The sequence below is a fragment of the Cetorhinus maximus genome, chromosome 18 (genome assembly GCF_964194155.1).
Source record: "Cetorhinus maximus chromosome 18, sCetMax3.hap1.1, whole genome shotgun sequence".
Lineage (NCBI taxonomy): Eukaryota > Metazoa > Chordata > Chondrichthyes > Lamniformes > Cetorhinidae > Cetorhinus > Cetorhinus maximus.
Window position 1 is genome coordinate 76,218,726 of NC_135896.1, and position 27,739 is coordinate 76,246,464.

At 41.8% G+C, this 27,739-nt stretch overlaps 1 protein-coding gene across 1 annotated transcript in view; it reads left to right on the plus strand.

The window, feature by feature from the left end:
* LOC144693252 (EH domain-containing protein 3-like) overlaps nt 1-18,815 on the plus strand; it is a 59,838-nt gene extending 41,023 nt beyond the window's left edge. The window contains exons 5-6 of the mRNA XM_078562923.1: nt 3,116-3,280; nt 16,383-18,815. Of these exons, the coding sequence (XP_078419049.1) occupies nt 3,116-3,280; nt 16,383-16,904 (687 nt within the window). The 3' untranslated portion in view covers nt 16,905-18,815. The remainder of the gene's footprint in view (nt 1-3,115; nt 3,281-16,382) is intronic.
* The last annotated feature ends 8,924 nt before the right edge of the window (nt 18,816-27,739 follow it).

A 27,739-nucleotide genomic window follows, 5' to 3' on the forward strand; every position in this document is an offset into this window, starting at 1 on the left:
TTGGACAAGATCCATTGCTGCAGTTTGTGTTGCCAGAACCCACCAGACAGTTTAAAGGAATCTGAGAAAGGAGTCTCTGGGGATTCTGTGCCATCAAAACTGTCATGACCCAAGCGTGAGAGAGTTTGTAGACATGCGCCTTGTCACCGGTAACTGTGTCCAGGAATTTACTGGTGTATGCGACTCGAGGGGCAAAACAATTGAGTGGGAAGTGAGAGATCCTACACAGCTGAGGCCAAGTTGGAAAGACTGAAAGATTGCACATGGTGCCACATTTGTGCAGATGGTTTTGTGGGGATTCCTTTTTTAAAAGTTATTGGCCTCTACGGGGATCATAACGCTAAATATTTTCTTAATTTAGGCAAAGAATAGATACTCTTTCCTATACAACATCAGTTGGGGGGAAACTCTGAAAGAGGCAAGGACACAAAATATACTCTGATGGGAGACTTAAATTTGCAAGAGTGGCTTGGTGGTACCACTGCTGACTGTTGGCAAGGTCCTGAAGCTGTTTGCTGCCAGCCTGTACCTGTGTCAGGTGGTGAAGAAATTTTGAGGAAACACAAGTATCCTGCTTGACCTTGTGTCCTTGATTGCAATGGTAGAAGTTTCCACTGCACCGTCCTTGTGAAATCGTATTATGTGTAGATGTGAAGAGAATGTTTGTTTTCATTTGAAGAACCTAAAACATAAATATAAGATGCTGACTAATAAATCCAAGAGTGAAATAAGAAGAAATTTCTTAACTCAGAGTGGTTAGAATATGAAACTCGCTATGGGAAGTGCTTGAAGCAAACAGTTTAGACACTTTCAAAAGGAAATTAGATGAGTGCATGAGAGAAAAGAGAATAGAAAGAAATTCTGAAAGGCTGGGATGAGGTCGAAGGACTGGGAGGAGACTCGCATTGAGTACAAACACCAGCACAGACTAGTTAGGCTGAATAGCTTGTTTATTCTATGTAAGTAATGCAAATGTAAAATCTAACTGTATATAAATGTGTGCTTTCATGTATACATATGTACATGATCACCTCCATTCAGTCCCGATTCCGTAAATGTGAATCTGAGGGGAAACACTTAGCTTCCACTTGTTTCCTCACAATGGCATGACTTAACTAAGCATGGGAGACAGGAGTGAACCAACAGCCACAGCCAATCTGTGCTTCACATTACAACACGTTTTATCTCACACAACTTTGCTTTTTCTGAGTATTGTATCTTTCATGTTCCCATGCTTTGGCTTCAGATCCTTTAATGGAGCTTTTTCGTCCAAATCCTGAACTGCATTGCTGAAAGGGAGAAGTTGTTTCTTTACATATGGTACTGGGGTGGGTATAAGCATTAGATATAAGGAAGCATGTGTTTCATGGAGAAATAATGTGCTTCGACAAAGTTAACATCCCTGTGTGGAGTACAATGTCTTTTGCACACAAGCCTCAGTACATCCGTTACCTATAAATTTTGATGCTTTTCTAATGTGAAGGAAAATAAAACCCAATATTACAGCCATCCACATAAAGTGGCATATATCGGTTTTGCAATCAATCATAGAATCATAGAAAATTTACAACACCCAAGGCGGCCATTTGGCCCATAATGTCCGTGCTGCTTGAAGAGCTACCTAGACTAATCTCACTTTCCTGCATCTAGTCCATAGCCCTGCAGATCACAGCTTTTCAAGTAGACATCCAAGTACTTTTTAAATGTCTTTCCTCTGCATCTGTGTTCTCTCCTGATCGCTCTCCCAGTCTGCCCTGTCTGACATTAAACCTCAGGAATATCCCCTCCTCATTTATTCCACATGTTCTCATTTGCTTAAGTGATCCATCTCCTCAGCTCCCTGCAGTAGCTTGCACCTATCTCTTCCTCAATCTTTTACATCATTTTCTCCCCAATGCCTTGCCTTTCTCTCGGTCTTTGTGTTTCTGTATCTTTCTGCCTCATGTCTGCTGTCTGCTTGTCTGTGATGTCATGTCTCTATGCCTTTAATGCCCCATGAGCTGGAACAGCTGAAAATAAATTGGCTAAGTGGCCCGCAGGCTGAAAAAAAAACAAAGGTCTCCAGGTGGTGCGGAATGGCCGCCTGGGGCCAAGGAAGCAGATGTGGTAGTACAAATGTTAAATGGTCTATAGGAGTGCAGGAAATAAGAGCCACAATGAAATTGGCCCATAGGATGAGTGATACAGAAGAGTGGGGCCAGAATTGAAGGGAGACATTTTAAAATATTGATAGCGTGTTGGGGCCAGAGGTACAAAGTTCAGCAGGAACACCGGCACAGAATTTGAGAAACACCGACATTTAAAACTTGTAGGAAGTCTTGCAAACATTAAGCTTAGATGAGCAGGCCTCAGCAACTGGGATATAGGAGCAGGAGTCATTATAGCACCAGCTAGTGGCAGGAAATTCCTACTGTAGCTGTTCACACCTTGAGATGCTCCAGGCTTTACAGCTAATGAACTACAATTGACAATGTAGTCTTAGGCAGTTTCGGCTATAAATGTCAACCATAGCCATTGCAAATGACAAATGAACACAAGCTTAATTGGCAGCATGTGTACATTCTCAGCAAGATCTTTAATGATCTCCTGTGACATTGCACATTGGAAATGAAAACCAAGATGAAGTGGGGTTATAGGGCAGTGGGATAGTTGGTTCAGGTCATGGAGGCATAATTCATTCAGCATTTTAAAGTCATGTGTTTTGTTCTTACTGTTGCAAGTACAAATTTTGATAATTTTAATTATTTATTTTGCAGTCAAATAGAAAATCTTGAGTAATATGCAAAGCAGAGAAAGAATCTTGGTTGGAATGGAGGTGTTTATTGTGAAGTAGGGGCTGAAGGGCTGGGAGAATCAACCGATCTGCAGCACCTCCATTGGCAGGAGGCCTGGTTCTGTGATAAGTTTACATAGACGATTTCCATTGTAAATGGGGCAAATTGTAATGTTAAAGTTTGACTCAAAAGGGTGACCAGAACATGAACGCAGGAAGTAAGATTTGTAGGCAGTAAGTGTGTATAGAGGTAAAACTTTCAACATACTATAAATGTATGTTTAAAAAAAATACACTGGATCTTTAATACTTTTTCTAACCATTACCTGTGTGGCTTTCCAGGTTCATGCCTACATCATCAGTTACTTGAAGAAGGAGATGCCAGCAATGTTTGGGAAAGAACTAAAGAAAAAGGAGATGATAAGTAGACTTCCAGAGATATATTTCATCCTCCAACAGGAACACAATATTTCTGCTGGTGATTTTCCCAACGTAAAAAAGATGCAGGTACGGTGAACTAAACAAGTGCATCCAATAATTTTCCATTTGACAGGGAACAGTGCAATTTTTTTATGGAAAGAGACGCTGGGAGTGTGAGAGAAGGAATTGACACTGTTAAATCTAGAATTAATTGATAGATTTATCACAATCAAATCTTGCTATTCTGTTTTTTCAAAAAAGTGAAAAATTATCACTCTTCCCTTGGCACACCACTTCAAAGTATTTGTGAGGTGAATGTTATGTTGGTAGCAAAATAGCGGGATAGAGAATGGGGTAGCCAAAGTGTGTTTGTTCAGTTGGATATAACCTTGCTTTAGGTGCAAGTGCATGCAAGTTACAACATGGAAACAGGCCATTCAGCTCAACCTATCTGTTTTGGTGTTTGTCCTCCACATGAATAAATAATCCTGATCATAATTGCCCTGTTCCTAGATTCATTAATTCACTTTTCCTTCATTTGCCTATCCAATCTAATAATACATATTAACATGGTTTCTGCTTCAACCATTAAACCTGGAAGTGACTTCAATAGCCTCACAGCCCTCTGTATGAACGTGTTTCTCCTCACTGTTGTAAATCTCTTTTCCATTTGATCTTGAATCTCTGGCCCTTCTATATAGACTCAACTACTCGAAACAGACTGCTTCTAACAACAATACCCCATTTTTCCATAAATCTAAATACTTCAGTCAAATCACTCTGCAATCGGTGTTATCTTAGTGAGATAAAAAAAATTCTTAAATGTTTCTTCATCATAACCTCTTGGCTTTTATAGAATATAATCCAAGATTAAAACCTAGAATTCTGCAAGCATTTTTTTAAAAATAAATTTATTAACTTTATTTTTATTCTTTCATGAGATGTGAGCATTGCTGGCTAAGTCTGTATTTGTTGCTTATCCCTAATTGTCCTTGGGGAAGGTGCTGGTGAGCTGTCTTCTTGAACCACTGCAGGCCATGTGGTGTAGCTATACCCACAGTGCTGTTATGAAGGGAGTTCCAGGATTTTAACCTAGCAACAGCAAAGGAGCTGCAATGTAGTTCCAAGTCAGAATGGTGTGTGGCTTGGAGGTGAACTTGCAGGTGGTGGTGCTCCCATGCATTTGTTGTCCTTGCCCTTCTAGGTGGTAGAGGTCATGGGTTTGGAATGTGCTGTTGAAGGAGCTTTGGAGTGTTGCTGCAGTATGCTATATATAATATACACTGCTGCTCTTATTCATCGGTGGTTGGGGAATGAATGTTTAAGATGGTGGATTGGGTACCAATCAAGTGGGCTGCATTGCCATGTATGGCCTTGAGCTTTTTGTGTTGCTGGAGCTACACTCATTCCAGGCAATTGGAGAGTATCCCATCACAGTCCTGACATGTGCCTTGTTGATAGTGGACAGGCTTTGGGGAGTTAGGAGGTAAGTTACTCACTGCAAAATTCCCAACCTCTGACCTACTTTTGTAGCCACAGTATTTGTATGACTGGTCCAGTTCGGTTCCTGGTCACTGGTAACCCCCAGGGTGTTGATGGTTGAGGATTCACTGATGGTAATGCAAGTGAATGTCAAGGAGAGATGGTTAGATTCTCATTGCCCAGCATTTGTATGGTGCAAATGTTAATTGCAGCATATGAGCCAAAGCTTGAATGTTGTCCAGGTCTTGGCATATATGGACATGGGATGCTTCAGTATCTGAGAAGTTGTAAATGGTTTTGAAGACTGCAATCAGTGAACATCCCATTTCTGACCTTATGATGGAGGAAGGGTCATTGTTGAAGCAGCCAAAGAACCTGAGCTGATGTCTTCTCTTCTCCCCGTGCACCAAGGCAGATAGTGGAATTTGAATTCAAGTAATTGATAAATCTGCAATAAAAAGCTAGCCTGAATAATGGTGACCATAAAATTACTGGATTATTCTAAAAACCCATTTGGTTTACTAATGCCCTTCAGGGGAATAAAATCTGTATCTTCACCCATTCTGGCCTACATGTGATTCCAGAAGCACAGCAATGTGGTTGACTCTTAACTGCCCTCTGAAATGACCTAGCAAGCCATTCAGTTGTATTAAACCGTTATAGCAAAGTTTTTTTTTTAAATGAGGGCAAACAGACTATCTGGCATCGACATAGGCACTGGAAATGACTGAAGCACACCCTACCCTGTCAACCCTGCAGAGTTGTCCTCATTAATACCTGGGGACTTGTGCCAAAATTGGGAGAGTTGTCCCACAGACTAGTCAGGTAACAGCCTGACATGCTCTCAGAATTCTATCTTACAGCCCATGTCTGAGACTGCTCCATCACTGTCCTGTGCTACAAGCAGGACAGACCCTCCAGGGGTAGTGGCACAGCGGTATACAGTCAGGAAGGCATGGCCCTGGGAGCCTTCAACATTGACTCAGGACTCCATGAAAGTCTCATGGCATCAGGTCAAACATGGGCAAGGAAAATTCCTGCTGAATACCGCCTACCACTCTCCCTCTGGCAAATTGAGTGTTTGTTTGAGTCCTGAAGACCATATCTGCCAGGCTGGATTTGTGACAGGTGGTGAGAAAACCAGCAAGAGTGGAAAAACTATTTGCCCTTGCCCATACTAATTTACCTGTTACTGATGCAATGTCCATGACCATCTTGGTAGGAGTGATCACTGCACAGTCCTTGCGGAGACAAACTCCCATCTTCCAACTGTGGATGCCCTCCATCATGTTGTGTAACACTACCACTGTGCTAAATGGGATAGATTGAGAACAAATCTAACAGCTCAAAGCTGGGTATCCATAAGGCGCTGTGGGTCATCAGCAACAACAGATTTGTATTCAACCACAATCTAATCTCATGGCCTGGCATATCACTTTCTGTAATATCATGATCAAGACAGGAAATGCAGTGGATCAACCCTGGTTTAATGAGGAGTGCAGGAGCACATACCACGAGCAACATCAGGCGTACCAAAACATGCAGTGCCACTCTGGTAACACTGCGACACAGACTAAATACACGCTAAGCAGCAAAAGCAGCATGTAATAGATAGAGCTAAGCAATTCAACAGTGATGGATCAGATCAAAGTTCTGGAGTCCTGCCATATCTAATTTTATATGGTGATGAACAATTAAACAAATGAGAGGAGGTGGCTCATATGATGGGAGAACCTAGCACTTGAGACAGGGCTGAATTGTCTATAACCACCAGCTAGAGGAGCCCAGTGGATGACCCATCTTGGTGTCTTCCTGAGGCCCCCACCATCATAGATGCCAGCCTTCAACCAATTCGATTTACTTCATGATGTGAAATGGCTGAATGCAATGGATGCACCAATGGCTAATGGCCCTAGTAGCATCTTATCAATAGTTCTGAAGACTTGTGCTCCAGAACTAAGCATACCCCTGAGCCAAGCTGTTCCACGACAACTACAACGTTGTCATGTGCCTGACAATTTAGAAAATTGCCCAAGTACATCCTGTCCATAAAAGCAGGACAAATCCAATTGACCCAGTTACAACCCAATCTCACTCATGAGCAAAGTGATGGAAGGTGCCATTGACAGTACTATAAAGTGGCACTTACTCAGCAGTAACCTGCTCACCGATGCTTAGTTTGGGCTCCGCCAAGACCACTCGGCTCCAGATGTTATGCCCTTAGCCCAAACATGGAACTGGACCAGCCATTTAAATTCTGTGCCTATGTGAGCAGTTCACATCTGCATCAAGTAAAATGTCTCCTGACTCCCCAAACCTGTCCTCCATCCACAAGACACAAGTCAGGAGTATGATGGAATACTCTCAATTGACTGGATGAGTGCAGCTCTAACATCACTCTAAGCTCGACACCATCTAGGACAAAGCAGCCTGCTTGATCGGGACCCCATCCACCACCTTAAACATTCACTCCCTCCACCATTCAAACACTGGTTGCAGTGTGTACTCATCTACAAGATGCACTGTAGCAACTTGCCAAACCTCCTTTGACAGCACCTAACAAACCTGCTACCCTTACCACCTAGAAAGAACAGCAGGTACATGGGGACGCCACCATCTGCAGGTTCTCCTCCAAGTCTCTTACCATCCTGACTTGCAACTAATAAGACCATAAGATGTAGGAGCAGAAGTAGGCCATTCGGCCCATTGAATCCGCTCCGCCATTCAATGAGATCATGGCTGATCTGATAATCCTCAACTCCACTTTCCTGCCTTTCCTCCATAACCCTTGATTCCCTTACTGATTAAAAATCTGTCTATCTCAGCCTTGAATATATGTAACGGCCCAGCCTCTACAGCCCTCTGCGGTAAAGAATTCCACAGGTTCACTACCCTCTGAGAGAAGAAATTCCTTATTTCTGTCTTAAATGGGTGACCCCTGACTCTGAGATGATGCCCTCCGGTCCTAGACTCTCCCACAAGGGGAAACAACCTCTCAGCATCTACCCTGTCAAGCCCCCGAAGAATCTTGTGCTTCAATAAGGTTGCCTCTCATTCTTCTGAACACCAATGAGTACAGGCCCAACCTACTCAACCTTTCCTCATAAGAAATTCCCTCCTTACACGGGATCAACCTAGTGAACCTTCTCTGGACTGCCTGCAATGCCAGTATATCTTTCCTTAGATAAGGAGACCAAAATTGTTCACAGTATTCTAGGTATGGTCTAACTAGTGCCTTGCATAGTTTTAGCAAGACTATTTTTATACTCCATTCCCTTTGAAATAAAGTCCAACATTCCATTTGCCTTGCCTATTACCTGCTGAACTTGTATGCTAGCCTTTTGGGATTCATGCACAAGGACTCCCAAACCCCTCTGTGCTGCAGCCTTCTGTAGTCTTTCTCTATTTAAATAATATTCAGCTCCTCTATTCTTCCCACCAAAGTGCATAACCTCACACTTTCGCACATTATATTCCATCTGCCAAGTCTTTGCCCACTCACTTAACCTATCTATATCCCTCTGTAGACTCCTTTTGCCATCTTTACCACTTGCCTTGCCACCTATTTTTGTGTCATCTGCAAACTTGGCAATAGTACATTCACTTCCCTCCTCTAAGTCATTAATATATATTGTAAATAATTGGCCCCAGCACTAATCCCTGTGGCACTCGACTAGTTACAGGTTGCCATCCTGAAAATGCCCCCCTTATCCCGACTCTGTCTTCTATTAATTAGCCAATCCTCTATCCATACTAACATACTACACCAACATCATGGGCTCTTATCTTAAGGTACTGCACATAAGGCTACTTATCGAACGCCTTTTGGAAATCCAAATATAGCACGTCTACTGGTTCCCCTTTATCTTTCCTGCTTGTTACTTCCTCAAAGAATTCTAATTAATTTGTTAGGCATGATTTCCCCTTGGCTGAATATTGGATTCAACAACTTTAGATCTTGAACTCCCTCCTCCATCCCCACCCCCTTTCCATTTCTTCCCCCTTCCTTTTGTTTTTCCAATAATTTATATAGATTTTTCTTTTCCCACCTATTTCCATTATTTTTAAATCTAAACCTTTTATGCCCTGTTAGTCTTTCCACCCCACCCCCACTAGAGCTGTACCTTGAGTGTCCTGCCATCCATTCTTAATTAGCACATTCGTTTAGATAATATCACCACCTTCAACACCTCTTTGTTCTTTTGTCTGTGACATCTTCTGATTATCTGCTCCTATCACTGCTTGCTTGTCCCTACAACCACACCCCCTCCTCCACTTCTCTCCCCCCACCCCCACCCCACCCCCACCTTAAACCAGCTTATATTTCACCCCTCTCCTAATATTACTCAGTTCTGTTGAAGGGTCATGAGGACTCGAAACGTCAACTCTTTTCTTCTCCGCCGATGCTGCCAGACCTGCTGAGTTTTTCCAGGTAATTCTGTTTTTGTTTTGGATTTCCAGCATCCGCAGTTTTTTGTTTTTATTTTTTGCACTTTACCCATCTGTGATTTCCTCCACCCCACCTGGACTATGTATATCAGCAGTTCATCATTCACTTTATCTCTTCAGTGTGCTTTCTGGTTCCTGATATGAAATTCAGAAGTATAGGAGTTTTTGGGCAGCACCCCCATGTTTATACCAGCTGCCTTATCCTGCTGGCACCACATCCATGATTTTGTGGCTTGAAGGTTACTGTTGGGGACTAAGTTGCCTATTCTGAGCTAATCTAATGTGCATTTAAAAGCCACTATTGCCTGATAGCCTAATGCTTGGTAAAATAGATCCTATAATAATGATATAGTCCAGTGGTGTGAATATTTATGCTACTGCAGTGTCTACTTTTGCCACTAGAGGGTATAGGTCAGATTAGATGGAAGGTAATTTACTCACATGGGGCAAACTAATATCTGACAACAGACAAGCTGGCAGTTTAAAGCGGGAAAATTAGCAATGGATGAGTTATTTATCTAATGTTTCAGTCTTTTAACAGATATCTGTTCAAACTGCAGGCATCACCAACACAAATTATATATTGCGCATGCTTTTATAGTTTCCCTTCTTATCTTGGTCAGTGTGTTTGCATACACTGGGCCTATTTTGAAGATTGTGTATTTGGGTCTATGTTTATTTGTGTGATGTGTAATTTATGAGGAGAGTCATGTTGAGGGAGGGTGAGGAGATTGCATATGAACAAAATTTAGGCGTTTCAGCTCATTAGCACTTTTTTGATATTGAAGCTGCCTTGAGGTTAACACATCCAGAAATCCTGTCATGTTGAGAAGGGAAGTAATTCTGCCTTGATTGAGATACAAACAACCTCTTGTTGAATGAGGAGAGGGCATGAGCCAAGCAGTTTGGTGGTTAACCCTGCTTTGACAAAGAAGGAACTTAGTAGAAACATTCAGCCCAATACTCAATAGTGCCTAGACTCTGTAGTTGGATGTTCAAGTGTGTGTTTTTAAATAGGGCTGATGATCAGACCTGTCTAATGTGATAATCTACATTGCATTTAAAATAATGTACTACTGTTTTCGCTGTCACATTCAGTAATTGTCACTTATTTAGTCATCGTTAAACAGGGACTTTAATTACAAAGTTCTGTTCACATGGGATTTTCACCAGTGTTTTGAGGTTATATTCTGTGATTCAGTCCCATTTTTGTTCACCAAGCAAGTCCCAAAGTCAGTGGACTCTAGCAATAGTTAGAGTCACTGGTTGCTCAGTACTTATTGCAGGGATGTGAATCAAGCCAATTCCCTTGAAATCGCTACATTGTCTTTCAGAGAGCAATGTAGTGTGGAGAGCATTGAAGACTCTGCTCCAACACAGACATGAAGCCAATCACACTTACATTCAGTGTAACAGTGTGATATCCTGGAAGACCTTTTAAAGCCAGAAGAGCAGATCGTGAAACCCATCTTTTTCATGGTTACTGAGGATGGTTGAATTTTACCAGTTATTATGCAGACTTTCAACCCTGACCCCGGCATTGTTTGAAGGTATGCAAGCAATGGCATTTACTGACGTATAGGGAAGTGTCTCATACTGGAAGCTGATCATGAGGGACCTTTGGCTCCTGAAGTTGAAGCAATCGACATTACCTTTTGTAACCTGGCCAACAGTACTAGTGATCTCAGGTGGGAGAGTTCTAGAATCTTCCTATCTGCACATGCAGGGGCCTCCATTTGCAACAATTGACATTTGAGTCTCCTGGGACATTGGAGTGTGCTAGAAACTAAGGCTCGTCTGTAATAATGTCTCAAAAGCTGTCTGGGAAGCAGAGTGGGGGAGATGAGTTGGTAGACTAACAGTGATAGCATAAGTTTATACATCATTTACACTTATGCATTCACAAAATGATTTCCTTAGTTTTGGTTTTCTTCCAGCAAAGGTAATGAGATTAGAGAATTATCTAGGGGCGGCAGGGAGGAACAGTGGGTGTTGAGAGTATCTCTGCTGCTGCTGCCTTGCCTCGTATCTTGTGGCTCATGGAAGAGTGGCATTGGGAGAGAGTAGGTTATACTTGATGTCCCAGGTGGAGAGTGCTGAAAAGTGCCAGAGAGAGCAAAACTTAATGCAGATGGGGAGACATAGGATAATACCACTAGGCTAGTAATTGAGAGGCCCAGGCTAATGCTCTGGGGATACTGGTTTAGATCTCACCAAGGCAGCTGGTGGATTTTAAATTCAATTAATAAAATCTGGAATTAAAAGCAGCCTTTGTCATGGTGACCATTGTCAGTTGTCATAAAAACCCATCTGGTTCACTAATGTCCTTTAGGGAAGGAAAACTGCTGCCCTTACCTGGTCTGGCCTATTGGTGACTCCAGACCCACAACAATGTAGTTGGCTCTAAAATGGCCTAGCAACCCACTCAGTTGTGTCAAACCGCTATGAAGTCGAAAAGGAATGAAATCGGACAGACCACCTGGCATTGACGTAGGCACCAGAAATGACATAGGCAAGTCCAGCCCTGTCGACCCTGCAAAGCCTTCCTTACTGAGGACTTGTGCCAAAATTGGGAGGGCTGTCCCACTGACTAGTTAAGTAACAGCCTGGTATAGTCATACTCACCAAATTGTACCTTACAATGTCCCAAAATCCACCATTACCATCCCTGGGTATGTTCTGCCCCACTATCAGGATAGACCCACCAGACGTAGTGGCACAGTGGTTAACAGGAGGGAGTTGCTCTAGAAGTCCTCAACGTTGATTCTGGACCCCATGAAATCTCATGGCATCAAGTCAAACATGAGCAAGAAATCTCCTGCTGATTGCCACCTCTCTTCACCTCCCCACCGCCCCTTAGCCAGTGAATCAGTACACTACTTGTTGAACACCAATTTGAAGAAGCAGCACTGAGGGTGGCAAGGGCACAGAATATACGCTAGGCAGGAGGCTTCAATATCCATCACCAAGAGTGGCACAGTAGCACCACCATTGACCCAGTTGGCCGAGTCCTAAAGGACATAGCTGCTAGATTAGGTCTGTGGCAGGTGGTGAGGGAACGAACATGAGGGGAAAAGCCTACTTGATCTCCTCGACAATCTACCTGTCACAGATGCATCTGTCCATGACTGTATTGGTTGGAGTGTCCTTATGGAGACCAAGTCCCTCCTTCACATTTGAAGATACCTCCCACTGTGTGTGGTGCTACCACTGTGCTAAATGGCATAGACTTCAGATCTAGCAACTCGAGACTGGACAACCATGAGGCACTGACGGCCATCAGCAGCAGCAGAATTGTACTCAACCACAATTTGTAGCCTCATCAACCCTGGTTCAATGAAGATTGCAGGAGGTCATGCCAGGAGCAGCACCAGGCATACCTAAAAACAAGTTGTCAACCAAGTGAGGCTACAACGGGACTTCTTGCATGCCAAACAGCGGAAGCAGAATGCGATTGACAGAGCCAAGTAATCCCACAGCCAGCGGATCAGATCTAAGCTCTGCAGTCTTGCCACGTCCAGTAGTGAATGGTGGTAGACAATTAAACAACTAACTGGAGGAGGAGGATCAACAAACATCCCCATCGTCAATGATGGGGGAGCCCAGCACATCAGTGCAAAAGACAAAACTGAAGCAGAGGCAAAGACCCTTCGACTTGCTCATGAATTATAGGTGGGGTGTGTTATTTGATGTCATATAAAAAACTGTGGGGCAGGAGCATCATAGAATGGATAATGATTGAGACATGTCATGGTTCAGTCAGTTGGCATAAATTCTGCAAGATGCCTAGTGTGAATGAAGTTTGGACTTTAGACATTTGAAAATGCACCAGAAGTCTTTTTCCTGGTATATGGTTTGAGGGAGAACAGTGCCAATAAAACCATTTTTATCCAGATTTAGTTTTCTTAATTACTTGTGCATATTATTACATTTTAAAACTGAAGCTAAGTAGCAAAAATGCATCTGAGTGACCATGATAAGGAGGCAGTATAATACCTTGTTATGTCTTTGATCCAGCACAATTATATGCTTTCACAGTTAAATTTATGAAGATCTGGTTAGAAGACAGCAAAAACAAAATGTATCCCTTTGTCTGGAGGGTCTTCAATCAACATCACCTGTAATATTGGGGGAAATTAACAACAACGTCCAAGGCTGTCAAAAATTGTGATCATCTGTGCATTTCCTGTCAAAAGTCAATCAGTTCTTCAAAGTGTGGAAATGTTGATGAACTTCGACATGTATAATAGTTGGAACAAAAGCATGCTTGAACCAGTAAGCTTTACATTTAGCAAGAACTAGGACTTGAAAACGGGGGAAAAAAAGCTTATATTTGCTGTTGAAGAACTTAGCTTGCCGAGGACATTAAAATTTCGAGCTCATGGCTTGGAGTTGTTTCCATGTTCCTCCTATTGAATATTTCAAACTGCTGATCTTACCCAGGCTCTCCTGCTTTAGATTGAGGATATCAGTAGTGAAGCCTTTGGACTGAAACTTGCATAGTTATGTAGGAATGTGCTTCATTCCTACTTGCACAGAAATCCCTGTTCCCAAAACCAAGGGCTTAGAACAAAAGCTGTACATTCTGCAGTGCCCAACTTGTAATACATAGCTCAAATATTGGAAGGAAATTAGGAAAGCAAAGAAACGACAATGTTTTGTGTTGAACCTGCAGTCAGTGTAGTGAAATTGTTTGACAAGTTTGGAAATAATTCATGGCACAGTCTCTGGTGTAAACACACTGCAGTAAAGAATGGGAGAATACAATGGCAGTGCTTTGGCACTCTTTAAAGGTCAAATAATGTTGCATTTTTCTTGGATGTGGGAGTTCCTTTGAACATCCTCTTGTTTCTGGAATTGAATGTGGACTGTGTTGAAAGCAGTCACCGCTTAACGTTCCAAGTAGGCCATTCAATCCTTCAAGCCTGTTCCACTATTTAATAAGGCCATGGCTAATCTTCCTCAGCTACACCTTCCTTCACTATCCTCATAATTGCTTGATTCTTTTAGTATCTGAAAATCTATTGATCTGTGCTGAATATACTCAATGACTGAGTACCCACAGCTCTCTGGGATAGAGCATTCCAAAGATTTGCAATTTCTCCTCATCTCAGTCCTAAATGACTGACCCTTATCCTGAGACTGTGACTCCGTGCCCCCCAACCCCAGTAGTTGTAGACTGTCCAGCCAAGGGAAACACCCTTCTCGTACCTACTCTGTCAAGCCCTGTATGAATTTTATATGTTTCAATAAAATCACCACCCCTGCTTCTTAAAGACTCCAGGTAATGTAGGCCTAGTCTACTCAATCTCTCCTTATAGGAAAATCCCCTCAGTCCAGGAATCAAGCTAGTGAACCTTTGCACTCCCATGAAGGCAAATACCTTTCCTTGGATAAGGAGACTGTGATGACCTTTGACCTAGAAGCAGTACAGTAAGGAAATTTTTTAAATTCTTGAAAAGATTTGCGGAATCTTTTTTTTAAGAACTGTTGAAAAGGACTTTGAACATCAATTGTAAAGGAATCAATGTAATTTTCTTGGATAATAAGAAATACTGGTTGATGTGATCTAGCAACATTTCCTGGAAACAGCACCAGCAGGAAGGAAGTTCGGACAGAAGCTGTGTGGCTTAGAGACACAAAGGAGAGCTACAAGCAGAGGAACTGGAGGGTGAAGGTGATCAGTGCAGAGATGTAGACATAAAAGGAGCATACAGAGACAGAAAGAGGAACACACAAAATTCTTGAGGAGAAGAAGCAAATCACTGAGCTCAATTTTTCTGTGGCAGAAAGGAAACAGGAGCTCATGGAGATACTGTGCAAGCTGGCTAAAAAGGTCTCAAACCTGGAAAGCTGTATGATTAGCTCAGAGACAATGAAGGGCTGGGTGTGTTCCCAGAAATGACCAAACTGTGAACTGGGGTGTTATTGGTTGAAAAGGAACTCTGGAAAGCTTCACCATTGAAATTGTCATGACTTGAAAGAGATGGTTCGTAGAAGTGTGCCATGCTGATGATTGCACCCTGTTGTCGGAAAGGACACCTGACCTACCCTGGGTGAATAAAGAACAGCATATTGTGGAACTGTGTGGCTACGTAGTGCCACATTTGCACGGGGAGAGATGAAGGTGATTGTGGTTGTGTAAGACATATTTTTGTTGTATCGACTATTTAAAATGAAATTTACCCTTTTATTTGAAGTATCACTTGCCTGTTAATTCATGTTTCATTTGTTTTAGTTCTGATTTGTGTTAAAGTAAAGGTTACAAAAAGTGAAACCTTGTTGGTAATTTCTTCATTTGGGTGTCATTTTGTAAATTTGATTATTCTGATTTACGGTTCCCTGACGCGCCCCAAGAATAGTAGAAAATCAAGAGGCAAAAAGGATGGAGGAACTTAAAATAATGACAATCCCTAGAGGGAAAAATATTAGGAAAAGTAATGGGACTAAAGGCTGACAAGTCCCCTGGACTTGATGGCCTGCATTCTAGGGTCTTAAAAGAGGTGCCTGCAGAGATAGTGGACGCATTGGCTGTGATCTTCCAAAAGTCCCTAGATTCTGGAAAGGTCCCAGTGGTTTTGAAAACCGCAAATGTAACACAACTTTTCAAGAACGGAGGGAGACAGAAGGCAGGAAATATAGGCCAGTTAGTCTAACATTGTCATTGGGAAAATGCTAGAATCTATTATGAAGGATGTAGTGACAGGACATTTAGAAAATCATACTACAATTAGGCAGGGTCACCATGGTTTTGTGAAAGGGTTTGTGTTCGACAAATTTATTTAGAGTTCTTTGAGGATGTAACAAGCAAGGTGGATAAAGGGGAACCAATAGATGTAATGTATTTGGATTTCCAAATGACATTCAATAAGGTGCCACATAAAAGATTACTACATAAGATATGGGCTTATGGTGTTGGGGTGATATATTAGCATGGATAGAGGACTGGCATTCATGCTGCCCATGAACCTCGTCCCATCCCTCTTCATCTAATCCTATCAGCATAACCTTCTGTTCCTTTCTCTGTTTATCTAACTTTCCCTTAAATGCAACTAGTCTAACCGCAGTTAGAACAGACTCTCCAAAGGACTGAAATATTGAAAAGCATCCAGATTGAATAGATAATGCTTGGTGATTTGTCCACTGACAACTGGACATTAAACTGTGTAGTTCTTCGATCAGAGTATAAAAGGGTTAGTAACCAGGACTGACTCGATTTTGCTGCTATTTAATGATTAACTTCTTTTTGCTTTGACAGGAAATGTTGCAGTCCTGTGACTTCAGCAAGTTTCATACGCTGAAACCCAAGCTGCTGGAGTCAGTGGATGAAATGTTGGCCAATCACATCGCTGAATTGATGAACCTGATCCGGCAAGAAGAGGCGAACAAGCCAGCACAGGCTGTGACGGGCGGGGCATTTGACGGCAACCTTAATGGGCCCTTTAATGAAGGGTATGGTGAGGGTGCCGGTGCAGGAATAGATGAGAGTGAGTGGATTGTGACAAGGGAGAAGTCAAAGTATGATGAAATTTTCTACATGCTCTCACCAATTAATGGCAAAATCAGCGGGAACAATGCAAAGAAAGAAATGGTCAAGTCTAAATTGCCAAACACTGTCTTGGGGAAGATTTGGAAACTGGCTGACTACGATCGGGATGGAATGCTGGACGATGAGGAATTCGCTCTGGCCTGTCACTTGATTAAGATAAAACTCGAAGGATATGATTTGCCCGGTGAATTGCCAGGGCACCTCATACCTCCGTCCCAAAAAAAGAACTGAGTCCATTTAGTGGTTTACAGTAGAGACAAATTGGTGAATGGATGGCAGAAAGGGCTGTTCAGTTAATTCTGGGGGAGGGTGGTAAGAGCTGTTGATTGGGTACATCAGATCTATTTTCTATGTAATATAAACCTAAGATACTCACTTAACCATTTTTGCTAAATCAAATGCTGGTGCATTTTAACTGAAAAATATAAAAGTTAATGGGTCACACTGCACTTTCTGATACTTGGATTTCTAACACCTCCCAGGAGCATGATGCAGTGCTGCAAACGTCTGATTAACATGACTGAGTACTTCTACATAAGTTTCATGTATCTGAAATGTCCTGTCTGGCTGCAGATGTGCAGAGTCCTTGCCACTCTTCCTCTAATGTCCATCCCTCTTATTTTCCTCCACTCCATCATATTCCTGTTCTTTTGGGTGGCAGGGCAATCTGAACAGGTTTGATCTGGTGTGCTTGACCAAGGTATGAGGGCACTCCACTTCTAAACGGGCTGCAAACTTCCTGAAATTAACTGTGCACTGCCCTGTCAGTTCAATGTTTGTCACAGCCTTCATCCTTTTTGTAAAGCATTTCATGGCTATACTCAGATCTGACAGCTGACTGCAATTAGGGAAAACTCACCAGAGGCTTGCAGCACAGATTGATTAGTTCAAGCCAGCCCCCTAGGCTTGAACTATATTGGTTGTGTGACCATTGCAGTACTAGGTGAGCCCATTAATAAGTGTTAAACTTGTAACTGCTGTCAATGGATGAACACTGCACCAGCACAATGTAAAGCAAGATTTATTTATTTTTTTCTAATTTAAAAAAAAAATTATACGGAAAAGTTCTGGTGACCAAAATTTTGAAACTGTATCTCCTGCCCACCAGTATCATGGTTAAAAATTAGAGAGAGGAACATTTCCTATGTAGTCAGTGGAGCATTGGCCTCGTCCAGCAACTACCAAAAATACAATCAAGAAGAGGCAGGCCTCAATCTGTACAGCAGCATAACGTTATTAATCGTGGAATGGAGAGTGAACTCCACATGAAATGAAGTGACTTAATCCTACTGAATTGAATTTTAAAGAAACATTCCAATTCAAAGCTTCCAAATAGTGGCTTCTGTTCTAGCAGGTGTTTCAAGTAAGGGTCTTGACCAAAACAAACGTGCAGACCACACGTTGTTAAAAGGACTGAAAGTAGATAAACCTACTTGCACATTTAAAGGCTTCTCTTTCTTCCCTCGTCCCTGCTTCAAAATGACTTCTTTTGGAGACTGATCTTGTGTCGTAAATCATGCCCTCATCATAGTAGCAGGAATGGTAAGCTTTGGGGGCTATTCAACACCAAGACCAACGGCCACAATTTGCATTTACACTGCAGTTTTAAAGTCAAAAAACTCCCAAAGCGTGACATGGAGGTGTTGGCAAAAAAATCCTGTTGCCAGTGGAGTGAAAGGATATGCCTAATTCCACACTGCCTCCCAGCAGTTTTAAAATGCAAGGTAATGTCATCAGGGCAATAAGAGATGCTGATAAGTGTGCAGCAGTGCTGTATCACATTGTGCGTTTACTGCAAAATAGCTTGATCTGAGAGGTCGCACATGCACTCATTCTTCTCTCAAATTTGGAACCACTGTCCTCAAAATATAAGGAGAGGGAGGAAAACTTCTGTCCCAAGCCAGCTGGGTTAAACCTTTATTAGAATTGCTCAGGACTTGTGGGGGTGGTGGGGAGGTTGAGGGGAGTTTTTTGGGAGAAGGGAGATATTTGTAAAGCTGCAATGTATTTTGAAACATTAAAGTGACAAAATCAGGCATCAGCTGGCAGGAAAGAAACTGAGTCCAAACAATGAAAAGTTACTTTGAAGTGTTGGCATATTTGACATTTTGTAAAATTAAAGGTCAGAATAATTACACTGTTTGCAGAATGTGTGCATGTCTGTCCTTTCAACATTTTTCCTGACTCTGCATTACTTTGCTGTACATTTAAATAATATGCAGAACGAATGAAGTGTAACTTTCTTTCTTGATCTTCTGCAATTTCAGGATGAAGCACTGAAAATCGTAATTTGAGAACTGATGAGATCAAATTGGTTAATGCACCGTATTGCAAATCATTTTACAACCAGAGCTTTTAGGAAGGGTTCCAATTTTAAACTCAGCCGCTCAGTGCAGTAGAGGGACAAGCCTGATTTAGGTCAGTTTCATTCAGTGCTGATGACTTAAATCATAGAGTTTTGCAGGTGTACTTTGTTTTATGTTGCACCATTATGAAATATAGATAATTATGTATATTTCCATTTACTCAGGCCTGTGAGGCAGTTTCAGGGAAATATTGAATGTGACAACTGTACTGGGGCGGCTGCTAAGTATTCAGTGATGAGGAATGCTAGAACGCGCCAATTGGAACTTCTGAGATCTGTTTTTGAGAGAAATTGCAATGAGCCTTTAGTGAGTAGTGGCAACATCATAACAGAAGATCCCAGGTGCTTAATAGTGGTGACTGGTCCTGGGTGAAGGCAGCTAATTACAGCTGCAGAGATTGGATTCAGGCTGTTGCAATTGACCTCACACAATACTGGCAAAGAACATTGTCCATGTGCCCACTGATGTCAGACTTAAAATTCATGCTATGCTGGATGTAATTCTTGACATTAGCCTGCCTATATGTTGCAGCGGCTGTCAGTCCTTTCGGATTTTTTGGCTAAAGTTTCACCTGTTTTTGTACCTGACTCAACAAACTTTGCTGGTTCTCATAAATCCATCCTCAAAAAATGCCATTGCATCTGTTTTTGCGGTTCTGCGTAATTTTGTTTGTGACACTGGTCATAAAGTATATATAGTTCTGTTTGTATAGTTGCCCATCATTCTCAGCCTTCTCCAAATGACAGACAGTGACAGCTCCCAACTTGAAGCTACCCCGCTTCCTAAACTAAGAGCATGGAGATTGACTAATCTGAAGAGCAAAATGAGGCAAATGGTGACTGTCACCTAGAGGCTATATAACCACTGTAATGCCTCTAGTTGTAGAAAACCTCCAGTTGTGTAGTAATACCTTTAATTTGCTTGTAGGCATACTTGTTCCTGGGCAGTATTCCAAAATGGTGGTTTTTGAAATCACAGTGTAATTGTATGTTATTGGAGATCCCCAGATGCTGCCATTGAAGCTGCTTGATTAATTGATTTTTATTCATAGGAATAGAAGCCATGACTGCACACCTTTTACATTTATGTTTAGAAATTGTGGAGAATAACAGTAGACTGCATTAAATTTATAACACAGTTCTCCCTGTCTCTGATAAAATCTCAACTGGAATCTAATAAAAGGTAAATGCTGCCTGAGAATCTAGTGCAGTGGCATCCTGATGTTTCACGTTATCTTTACAGTGCAGAAGGAGGCCATTCGGCCATCAAGTCTGCGCTGGCTCTCTGAAAGGGCATTACACCTAGTCCCGCTCCCCTTCCTTATTCCCATAACCTTGCACATTCTCTCTTCAGATAGCAATCCAATTCCCTTTCGTATTCCTCGATCGAACCTGCCTCCACCAGCCTTTCAGGAAGTTTGTTCCAGACTCCGACCACCCTCTGGTTGAAAACATTTTTCCACACACCACATTTACTCCTTTAGCCAATTATTTTGAATTTGTGCCCTCTAGTTCTTGTTCTTTTGAGTGGGAACAGTTTCTCACTATTTACCCTGTCCATACCCCTCAGGATCTTGGATACATTTATCACGTCTCCTCTCAGCTTTCTTTTCTCCAAGGAAAACAGTCCCAATCTATCCTCATAACTACAGTTCTTTATCCCTGGAATCATTCTTGTGAATTTCCTCTGTACTCTCTCCAAAGCCTTCACATCCTTCCTCAAGTGTGGCGCCCAGAACAAATTCAACATGACCTCCTTAGTCTTGTACCAATGCCCCTATTGTTAAAACCTAAGATACTATATGCTTTATTAACTACTCTCTCAATATGCCCTGCCATCTTCAATGACCTATGTGCGTATACACTGTGGTCCTTCTGTTCCTTTAGAAGCTCTCCCTTTATTTTATACTGTCTCACCATACTTTTTCTGCAAAAGTGAATCACCTCACACTTCTCTGCATTGAACTTCATCTGCCGCTTGTCTGCTCAATCCGCCAACATGTCTGTCCTTTTGAAGCTCAAGACTATCCCCATCACAGTAAACAACATTTCCAATCTTCGTATCACCTGCAAATTTTGAAATAATGCCCTGCACAGCACAGTCTAGGTCATTAATATGTATCGGGAAGAGCAAGGGTCCCAACACTGACTCCTGAGAAACTCCACTACAAACCTTTCTCCAATTTGAAAAACAACCATTTATCACTACTCTGTTTCCTGTCACCCAGCCAATTTCTTATCCAAGTGCCTACTTTCCCTTTTATTCCATGAACTAGAACCTTGCTCAAGTCTGTTGTGTGGCAGTGTATCAAATGCCTTTTGAAAATCCATATACACCACATCAACAGCATTTTCTTTTCAATCTTCTCTGTTAAACCTTCAAAAAAAACCCAAGTTAGTTAAACATGATTTTCCCTTAATGAATCCATGCTGGCTTTCCATAATTAACCTGCACTTATCTAAGTGACTATTGATTTTATCCAGTACTATAGTTTCCAGAAGTTTCCCTACCACTGAGGTCAAACTCACTGGTCTGTAGTTGCCAGCTTTATCCTTGCATCCCTTTTTGGACAAGGATGTAACATGTACAATTCTCCAGTCCTCTGGCATCTCTCCTAGAAGATTATCACTAGTGCCTCCGCAATTTCTATTCTCACTTCCCTTGGATGCATCTCATCTGGTCCTAGTACCTTATCTATTTTAAGTAAAGACAGCCTTTCCAACACCACCTTCCTCTCGATTATAACTTCTCCCAGTGTACCAGTTACCTCCTCTCTCACCTCGTCCTGGGTAGGATCCTCTTCCTATGTAAAGACGGGTGCAAAGTACTTATTCAGCACCTCCGCTACTTCTCCTGCCTTCATATGTATGTCCCCTTTTTTTGCCCCTAATTGGTCCTACTCTTTCTTTAACTACCCTTTTATTATTTACATGCTAATAGAAGACCTTGGGATTCCCTTATGTTTGTTGCCAGCCTCTCTTCATGCCCTCTCGTTGCTTCTCTTATTAGTTTCTTCACTTCCCCTCTGGTCCTTCTATATTGGGCCTGATTCTCCATTGTATTTTCTACCTGACATCTGCCGTATGTGCACTTCCTTTTTGATTTACCTCTACCTCTCCTGTCATCCAGGATTTATTTGTCCTACCTTTCCCCTTCAAGGGAATATATCTTGACATTGTTTACAGTACTTTTTCTTTGAAGGTGGCTCATCGTTCAGCCACCGTTTTTTCTGCCAACATTTGATTCCAACTCACTCGACTCAGATGCATTCTCATCCCATTGAAGTTGGCTTTCCCCCAATTAATTATCCCTGCTCTGGATTTTTCCGTGTCCTTTTCCATGATTGACCACTGTATCATAAGGTTTAGGTTAATGTCCCCTAGAGGTTCTCCCACTGACGTTTGATCCATTTGGGCCAACTCATTCCCCAGAACCAGGTCAAAAAGTTCATGTCCTCGTTGGAGTGGAAAACACTGCTGCAGAAAACTATCTTGAATGCATTCCAGGAACTCTCGCCCCTCTTGTCCCTTTGTACTATTCCTATCCCAGTCTATATTTGGATAATTGAAGTCCCCCATTCTGATTACTGTATAAGTCTTGAACCTTTCCCTAATTTCTTTGCAAATTTGTTTCTCCACATTCCTCCAACTAGTTGGTGGTCTATATACTCCACCAATCAATGTTATTGCACCTTTTTCATTCCTTGCCTCTAGCCAGAGAAATTCCATCCTTGACCCTTCTGGAACACCCTCTCTCCAGCACTGTAATGCCATCTTGAATCAATATTGCCACTCCCCCACCCCCCTCCCCCCTTTTTTTTCTTCCTTTCCTGCCTGTCCCAAACACCTGTACCCAGGAATATTTAACACCCAGTCCTGCCCTTCTTTGAGCCAAGTCTCTGTTATAGCAATAATATCATAATTCCATTTGTCAACCTGTGCCTGTTGTTCACCATTCTGATTAACCACACTCCGTGCATTCACATACATGCACATTAGCCCTGATTTAGGCTTTTTTACTTTACCCTTTATTCTGACCCCCATCTAATGACTTACTATTGCCTACTCTAATTCTACCTACTTTGATAGTACTCTATGATATATCCTCGTTATCAGTTGATACTTCACCAACTCCCACTGTCAGTTTTTCTCCTCTCTGAATTGCCCCTCACGTTCCTACCCCCCCCCGCCAATCTACTTTAAATCCTCCCCAACAGCATTAGCAAACCTGCCCGTGAGGACAATAGTCCCTGTCCTGTTAAGTTGTAAGCCGTTCTTCTTGTACAGGTCCCACCTGCCCAGAACCAATCCCAACGCCTCAAATTTAAAACCCTCCCTCCGACTTAATTTCTCCAGCCACATGTTGAACTGCTCAATCTTCCTATTCTTATACTCCTGGTGGCACTGGGTGTAATCCTAAGATTACTGCTCTTGAGGTCCTGCTTTTTAATTCCCTTCCTCACTCCTTAAAATCTGCTTTCAGGGCATCATTCCTTTTCCTATCTATATCATTGGTCCCAGTGTGGACCATGACCTCTGGCTGCTCGCCCTCCCCCAAAAGAATGTCCTGCAGCCGATCTGTCACATCCTTGACCCTGGCACCAGGGAGGCAACGTACCATCCTGGAGTCACAGAATACCATCCTATGGCCACAGAAATGCCTGTCTGCTCCTCTAAGTATGGAATCCCCAACCACTATAGCACTTCCACTCTTCTACCTCCCCTCCTGTGCAGCTGAGTCACCCATGGTGCAATGAACTTGGATCTTGCTACAGTCCTCTGAGGAACCATCTCGCTCACCGGTATCCAAAATGGAAAAGCGGTTAGAGAGCAGGATAGCCTCAGGGGACCCATGCACTACCTGCCTGTTGTTGTTAGATACTCTGGCGGTCACCCATTTCCTCTGTGTACTTCTTAGCTGTGGTGTGACTGCCTCTTTAAACATGCTATCCACGTAATCCTCAGCCTTCTGGATGTACCACAGTGACTCCAGCTGCTGCTCATGTTTCTGCAGCTGGTAACACTTCCTGCAGATGCAGTCATCAAGGGCACTTTGTGCCTGCATGACTTCCCACATCCTGCAAGATGCACATTCCATATGCCAAGATGCACTGACATACCTTAAACTTTATATAGTGTTTACTCACCTGTCACTCGCTAAACATTGTCTTCTCTCTCTTGTGCCTCTTTATGAAGTCCCACTGTTCTCTTCCTCTCATCTCCTGGGCTCCTCTCTAGCTCCCTGTGACTTCACACTATTTTCTCCAAATCTGGTCAGTCCACTGAGACACAGCACCAGCACCATAACTAGCTCCTTTTGAACTCCCGTCTCTTCTCCCACTCCTTTTGAACTCCTGGTTCCTCTTGCGCTCTTTTATTACTGTTAATTTAATTATTTTTCTTAATTTACTTTATAATTAACAAATCCTGCTACTCAGGATTAACTTACTATTTATAAACCGTACTGATGCTAATAAAACCTTACAATTACAAATAAATGACCAATTCGAAAGACGATCAAAGCAAAGGCAATGGATACTCACCAGTCAATCGCCTACCTACTTCCCTGTGATGTCACGTCTTGATTTTTGTTTTAGAATGCAGAAACTGGTTAGAAGTCAGCCCCCGTTTAACAGACAAGTTAAAGGAGCGATAAGCTAGATGCTGACACTGGCTAAATCATTTTTTGTTCTTGGCGGTATGAGAGATTGTTTACTTCTGCACTGAAGTTTGGACAAAATTATTTTTAAAAAATGATGCCTGTTGTTTAAGAAAATCCTATACAAAAGCAAAGTACTGCAGATGCTGGAAATCTGAAATAAAAACAGGCCCAGCATCTGTGGAGAGAAAAACACAGTTAACGCTTCAGGTCTCTGGCCTTCCATCAGAACTCAATTGAAATGTCATAGGCCTGAAACATTAACTGTTTTTCTCTCCATAGGTGCTGCTGGGTATTTCCAACATTTTCTACTTTTTATTTGATATGTTGATATGAAAATTATTCCCTCTATTAATGGATGCATCCATTCTACAAACAGCTGGCATCTTAGCTCTTCAGGTTTCCTTTAGACCACAATGCTTAGATGTTTTTATAATATCCCATACTAAGCAGTGAACCAGAAACTGCTACAATGTATAAATTAGAGAGGTTAGTGATGGTGGGGGCTGCATGAATGCTGGTTGAGTTTTGAAATGAAGGATGAGCCACCACTTGTGGTGGGTGACTCATTGAATTTTCCAGTTTTACTGCCGTTGGAGTCTGCTATCTAATTGAAAGTTGTGGCTGTGCAACAAAGCCTTTTCTAACTGTCTACTAGTCTCCTAATTGAAGAGTGCACTACTGAATGATTTTAAAAAGGTGTTTATTATGGATGTGATGACATGGGGGTGGACCTCAGTTTCACTGATATTGATTTAATTTTCATCAGTAATCTCTTGTCAGAATGTCAATCACAAACTAAAAGGAGAATGGAAACATGCTACCTGTGGCTAGATAAGAAAAGGGTAAACTTGTGAAGGTAATGGGAATGATAAAACGGATACATGTTTGTAAAAAATATTGATATCATATGAGGGTTATGAGCAAATGTTAAACAGTACATAGCCATCCAAGCTCTTCGCAGCCTAAGAATTCTAACAAGTACAGAATCCTGTGTGAAAAGCTTTCCCATAGGAGAGCCTTTTTTACATTTTGTTTTTGCCAAAGTGTCCCTTTTTATTTGCATTGAAAGAATGAATTTTAGTGTTAATGTGCCATTTCGGGAATCTAGAACTGGGGGCACAGTTTCAGAATAAGGAGGGTCTCCCGTTTAAGACAGACATGAGGAAGAATTTCTTCTGAGGGTTGTTAATCTTTGGAATTCTCTAATCTAGGGAGCAGTGAAGGTGGAGTCCTTGAATATAGCTGAGGCTAACTTTTTGGTAGACAAGTTTTTGACCTACGAGGGAGTTGAGTGTTATGGGGAACAGGCAGAAAAGTGGAGTTGAGGCCACAATCAGATCAACCATGATATTGAATGGTGGAGCAGACTCAAGGGCCGGCGCCTCCTAATTCTTTTGCCATTTATTAGGTAGGATCAGTGCTAAAGTTGTGTTTGTAAATTCAAAGATTATGTTAGGCATTAGAACATTTGATTGAATAACTTTTTATGAAGTGAGATTTTCAGTTGTCTCGTAATATTCCCAGTGTTTAATTTCTAGAATAATTTCCTTTCACTAGCGTATGCATTATTCCCACCAAATTTCCAAAAGTGGGTGCTTCATGTTATACATATAAAGCACTTCTTGGCCCAGACAAATGCTATGTATTAAACTTTTTAAGATTTATGTTCTTACATTGAATGTGTTCTATGATGTCACTCCTTTATGTCACTCCTTTATAGCCAAGTTGGGACATGTAAATCTCCTTTTGCCTATAGTGTTTTATGTAACCCAGCAGGACATCCTCCTGTATCTTCTACCTTAGCTTGTGAGATGCTGCCTTTTTGTCCAATTAATTGTCAGATTCTGCTTTTTGTTCAGATTTTCTTACTGCGTACTACAGGTTTCTTTAAGTTGGAATGATTGTTAGCTTGTTTTCCAGCTTGAGACAGTATTGTGTTGGTGAACTACACTCTGGTTGCTGTTTTTTTTTTTGAGTAAATTTTCTTGTTCAAAGGAGCTTGGAGGTGAATAAATTCAAACTGTTTACTGCTTGGGCTCTGTGCCACTCCCACAGCTGCATACTTTCCTTCAGAAGAATTTTCAGCAAATCATGAATGACAAAGCCACTTCATTGCCCTGTTCACAGCAAGCATCCTCTATCCAAATGGTTTATGCCAGTTGAGTATTTTTGTATGCTGCAGGAGGTTGTACAGGTGAAATGATGTATGTTAATGAGCATGTTACTCATGTAATTTGTGGGGGAATTGCAATGAATTGAAACCATTCCAGGTGTACAGGACAGACTTGCATTGTGCACCTGTGATACAGCCAGATTGATCTTGCTACTCTTACCTGAGACACTAAGAATTCCTTGCAGAACAACATCAGAAGAAGATTGCAGTCAAGGGAGAAAGGTTGTTCCCTTATAATTAGATTATGGTGGAAAGTTGGATGGACTAATTACATAGGGAAAGGAGAAGGTGCTGAATGTGACAAATGCACTCTGATATTAATAGTATGTCACATACAAAATCAAATACTGCCATTGAGGTTTTTCCAAAGTGCCTTGCTCAGAATCTGAGACATGCCAATATATTTTTAGTTTGTGTTACAGTTACAGACCAATGAATTTTGTTGCAGAAGGTGACTTTGATAAGCTGCTGATCCTGCTCTTTGGCCCTTGCAGCCTCCTTTCTGGGGTTGTTACCTGTCAATGCATTCTGAATCATACTATATATTTGTGAAGCAGACTGCAGCTTGGCACATTGAGGTGAGAATACACTGTTCAAAGTATTTTGCAGGACTGTTTGTGATGAATTGTTACTGCATGTCTCATCCTTGGAGTAGCCCCAAACTTAACTGGATTATCTCAAATGTGGCTAAATATCAGGCTGCCCTGCATCATTTATGAAGGAAAGTTTAAAGTGATATTGGACATATATTTAAAAACCTGCTCGTGCTTTAGATGCTATTCTCCATAAACTTTAAACCCCTATTTGGACATTAAGTTTAAACATGGCTTATCTAATTTTTTCCTTTCAAGCACTTCTATATTGGA